At 61.9% G+C, this 4,831-nt stretch overlaps 1 protein-coding gene across 1 annotated transcript; it reads left to right on the plus strand.

The window, feature by feature from the left end:
• The first annotated feature begins 350 nt into the window (after positions 1–350).
• On the plus strand, positions 351–2,347 carry LOC135894017 (natural cytotoxicity triggering receptor 3-like). The gene is made up of 3 exons (XM_065421992.1): positions 351–411; positions 761–1,114; positions 2,136–2,347. Exons 1-3 carry the CDS (start codon positions 351–353, stop codon positions 2,345–2,347), a joined length of 627 nt encoding a protein of 208 aa, XP_065278064.1.
• The last annotated feature ends 2,484 nt before the right edge of the window (positions 2,348–4,831 follow it).

The following is a 4,831-nucleotide window of genomic DNA, read 5'->3' on the forward strand; positions in this document are numbered from 1 at the left end:
GTGCGGCTGACCCGAGTGGATCCAGCTCCGTCAGGCGGCCCTTTGCCGGCCCCTTCCCGGCGTCTCCCCGTCTGTGCAGTGCAGAGCCCAGCCCTGGACGCAGCACCCAGTGATGGTCACACCCAGCTCTCCCCGGCTGGGGGCTTGGCTCTGCAGGACATCTCTGTTACCTGGCGCCCTTGGCACCGTGGCCAGGCCCTGCACCCAGGGTGGGCACCACAGGCTGGTCTCTCGCTGCTGGAACCAACCAGGTGTGAGTACAGAATCTGCCGGGACGTGTCCCTGCCCTGCGAGAGCCCGGAGCCCTCGGAGACCCGGCAGCCGCCCCAGGGCTTGTTAACCAGCCCAGGATGTGTCGCATGCTGCCCATCTGGCTCGTCCTCCTTGGCTGCCTCCCGCTGCAAGGGTCAGGTACCATGTGGGGGCTGACTTCAGGGATCCTGGGGGGAGGTGGGTGGTGCGGGGACAGCAGGCCTGGGATGGGGAGTGGGGCAGGTTCCTGGTGAGTGGGGCAGCCTGGGGAACACATGCCAGGGGTGAAGGGGAGGGATGCTCCTGGCAGCAGGGGGAGGGTTGGGAGGTTGGGGAGAGACCCTGGCAGCAGAGTTGGGGAAACTGGGGAAGGGCAGGGTCGGGGAAGGTCCCCAGCAGCAGGGAGTCTGGGAAGGGGGGAGGGTTCTCAGCAGTGGGGGGTCCAGAGATTGCAGGGGGGGGTCGCAGCCTCTCCTGCTTCGCTCTGTGTCTCTCTCCTCCCCCCAAGAGGTCCGGGTGCACCAGCCACCGGAGCTGAGGGCCTCCCTGGGGGGCTCCGTGCTCCTGAACTGCACCTTCTCCACCGCCCCAAAGGCCTCCAAGCTGGCAGTGACCTGGGTGCGGAGCGCACCCGGCGGCAGTGGGGAGGTGCAGATCTACCCCCCGCCCCGCCAGGTCACCGAGCTGCGCAGCCGCGTTGCCCTGGACTCGGGGCGCTTTCGGCACCAGCGGGACGCGTCCCTGCACCTGGCCAACCTCACCCAGCACGACGCCGGGCTCTATCGCTGCTTCATCTGGACCTCGGCCACCAGCAGCCACGCCGGCAACGGGACTGAACTCAGCGTCCTGGGGGAGGGACCAGGTACCCCTCCACCCCGTCCGTGTGACCCCCTGGGGGACAGGGGAGCTGGGGGATGGAGGGAAGGAGGAAGGGAAGGGAGAGGATGGAGGAAAGGGAGAAGGGCAGGGAGAGGAGGGGGATGGAGGGAAGGGGGAAGGGCAGGGAGAGGAGGGGGATGGAGGGAAGGGCAGGGAGAGGAGGAGGATGGAGGGAAGGGCAGGGAGAGGAGGGGGATGGAGGGAAGGGGGAAGGGCAGGGAGAGGATGGAGGATGGAGGGAAGGGAGAGGAGGGGGATGGAGGGAAGGGGGAAGGGAGAGGAGGGGGATGGAGGGAAGGGGGAAGGGAGAGGAGGGGGATGGAGGGAAGGGCAGGGAGAGGAGTGGGAGGATGGAGGGAAGGAGGAAGGGAGAGGAGGGGGATGGAGGGAAGGGCAGGGAGAGGATGGAGGGAAGGGGGAAGGGCAGGGAGAGGAGGGGGATGGAGGGAAGGGGGAAGGGCAGGGAGAGGATGGAGGATGGAGGGAAGGGCAGGGAGAGGAGTGGGAGGATGGAGGGAAGGAGGAAGGGAGAGGAGGGGGATGGAGGGAAGGGCAGGGAGAGGAGTGGGAGGATGGAGGGAAGGAGGAAGGGAGAGGAGGGGGATGGAGGGAAGGGCAGGGAGAGGATGGAGGGAAGGGGGAAGGGCAGGGAGAGGAGGGGGATGGAGGGAAGGGGGAAGGGCAGGGAGAGGATGGAGGATGGAGGGAAGGGCAGGGAGAGGAGTGGGAGGATGGAGGGAAGGAGGAAGGGAGAGGAGGGGGATGGAGGGAAGGGCAGGGAGAGGATGGAGGGAAGGGGGAAGGGCAGGGAGAGGAGGGGGATGGAGGGAAGGGGGAAGGGCAGGGAGAGGATGGAGGATGGAGGGAAGGGCAGGGAGAGGAGGGGGATGGAGGGAAGGAGGGGACAGAACAAAGGAGGGGAATGGATGATGGGGGACCCCCAGCAGCCCATTGTTGCCCCCTCTGCAGGGACCCACACATGCTCCCTTCTGTTCCCTCTCCAGGATCCGGGGTGCAGCGCTGGGCAGCCTGTGGCCCCCTGGGAGTCCTGGCGCCCATCCTGCTGGTCCTGCATGCCATGGTGTGCCGGGAGTGCCAGGGCCTGCGGCACCGTCGGAGGCACATGAGGTCTGGTGCCCAGGGACAGGCTGGGGATCCGCAATCACGGCCAACCCTTGGGCTGGCAGGGAAGGACGGAGCCCCCCGACCCCTCTGATGGCTGGTCGGCCGCCGGGCACCATCCCCTCCGCTCCGGGGCCCTCTTGTCCCCAGGGTCCCCTCCCTTGTTCCCGTGCAGTCGGCTGGGGGACAGCAGCGGCCAGGGAGGGAACCCCTGGGAGCCCCTGGCAACCTGCGCCCTGGAAAGGAGAGGAGGCGCCCGATGTGAGGCAGCTGTGAGATGAGGGGCCCGGGACGTGCGGAGGCTCTTTGGGAACCCGGGGGCCCAGCAGCTCTCACTCCCCCAGGAGAGCATTGAGCAGACGGTGCACAGGATCCATGTGGGCGATGCCATCCCCGCCACAGCCACACAGCCCCGCCGCATGGTGCAGGGCCTGCAACCAGCAGCTCTCGCCCCCACAAGCCACAGCCCCAGAGCGCAGCCCGGCCTCCCCGCGTGGTCTGCAGCCTGTAGCGGAGCCTGTCTCTGCCGGGGGAACTGAAACAGGAGCCACATCTGCTCGCAGGGCCGGGAACAGCCCCCCGCTGCTCTGACCAGGCCCAGCTCAGGGCTGAAATAGCAGCCGAGGGGCACTGCTGAGGTCTGGTCTGCCTCCGCAGCCGGGGGACGCAGCACGCCATGGCTGCAACTCCAGCGCTACGGGACGGACCGGGGGTCTTTGCATCCTGTGCAGGGCTGGATTGCCAGTTAGGCACAGGAGGCACGTGCCTAGGGGCGCCGGCAAGAGTTGCCAAGTATGTGCTTTGCTAGCCCAGCTGGGCTATATTCAGCTGTCCATTGCTGCCGTTTTTTAGCAGTTGTGCGCTGCAGCATTTTATTTTGCTGCCCTGTTGCCGCTGGCCACACTGCTGGGGACGTCTCAGGAGGGAGGGAGCCTCTGGGTCTGCCCCGTCCCCTGTGCTGACACCCCACACTCCACTTGTCCCACGTCGCGCCCCCTCCCCACAGCATGTGCAGGGTTCTTGTCCCAGGGAGGCAGAATTTTGTTTCTGCAGAAAATATGCTGCAATTCTGCCTTTTGCCCACCAGAGGCGCTGCTGTGGTGCCAGACCAGCCTGAGCTGGCTGGCTGGTGTGTGTGTGGGGGGGGGAGGGGGGGAGGGGGGGGGCGGTTTCTCTGAATGTAATTGTGAGTAAGTGGGGATTTTCCCTTGTTATGTTGTATGTGAGCCTATGTGAGTCTGGCTGTTTGGCATGAATGCCGTGCGTGCCTCAGTTTCCCTGTGTATTGCATCAATGTCCAGGTGGTGGGAATAAGGGGGGGTGACGTGCGGGGGCTGCTCCAGCTGCCTGCAGGGATGCTGTGGCCGCCCCTTCGTAACCTGAGACCCAGGAGGGGGACGCGACCAGGTGACTCTTGGCCCAGGACAGAGGAGGAGCAACGGGCCGGGCAGGGGCCAGGCAGCTGGAAGCGAGTCGGTCTCGGCTGGCTCTGGGTTCCCCTCCCCCCAAGATGGACTTGGCTGAAGGTCACTGATTTCTGTGCTAACAAGCTCTGCCCTACGCTGCATTCCTGTCGGCTAATAAACCTTCTGTTTTACCGGCTGGCTGAGAGTCACATCTGACTGTGGAGTTGGGGTGCAGGGCCCTTTGGCTGCCCCAGAAGCCCCGCCCGAGCGGACTCGCTGCGGGAAGCGAACAGTGTGGAATACGGTGACCAGATGAGAGGAAGAAAATATCGGGACACATTGGGGGCGGGGGGTGTGACGTTATTGATATAATCTGGGACCATATAGATCATTGTTGCAACCAAGGTCCTGTAGTGGCACCCAAATCTTGTATAAAGGGGGTCAAATGGGGTGTCTAAGACAAGGTTAGGGTTTACTGGTTATGATTAGGCTGTCTATATGTGTGTATCAATTTTGTAGTTGAAGTTATGAATATTGGCTCTATACTGTCTGTATTTCAAACTTATGCTATGCTGCTGGGTGACATCCCAGACAAACTGGTGTTAGCTCTGCCTAGCCTGCTTGATGGCCCATTAAGGACCATCAGCTATACAATGGACCCATTGAGAGAAGGCAAATATGCCTTGAGACTCAGCAAAGTATGCAGGAACTTGCCCATGTGACTCCAGACTCCATTTTGCTGTAATTTTCCACAGCAAGAACAAAGAGGTGTTCTTACACCTGGAAAAGACTATATAAGGCTGATGCCTCATCTCCATCTTGTCTTCAATCCTGCTTCTTACCTCTGGAGGAACTTTGCTACAAGCTGAAGCTTTGAACAAAGGACTGAGGACCCATCCCAGCGGGGGATGTATTCCAGAGACTTGATTTGAACCTGCAGTTTATTCTATCGCTGCTGCAAGCCTGAACCAAGAACTTTGCCATTACTGTATGTAATTGATTCCATTTAACCAATTCTAGCTCTCATCTCTATCTTTTTCCTTTTATGAATAAACCTTTAGATTTTAGATTCTAAAGGATTGGCAACAGCGTGATTTGTGGGTAAGATCTGATTGGTATATTGACCTGGGTCTGGGGCTTGGTCCTTTGGGATCAGGAGAACCTTTTTCTTT

Source organism: Emys orbicularis, chromosome 24, assembly GCF_028017835.1.
Source record: "Emys orbicularis isolate rEmyOrb1 chromosome 24, rEmyOrb1.hap1, whole genome shotgun sequence".
Taxonomy (NCBI): Eukaryota; Metazoa; Chordata; order Testudines; family Emydidae; genus Emys; species Emys orbicularis.

Excerpts from the sequence above, each read along its gene's own strand:
- LOC135894017 (XM_065421992.1), top strand. The coding sequence starts at position 351 with ATGTGTCGCATGCTGCCCATCTGGCTCGTCCTCCTTGGCTGCCTCCCG. Across the intron at positions 412-760 it reads CCTCCCGCTGCAAGGGTCAG|AGGTCCGGGTGCACCAGCCA; the intron begins GTACCATGTGGG and ends CCTCCCCCCAAG. Across the intron at positions 1,115-2,135 it reads CGTCCTGGGGGAGGGACCAG|GATCCGGGGTGCAGCGCTGG; the intron begins GTACCCCTCCAC and ends TTCCCTCTCCAG.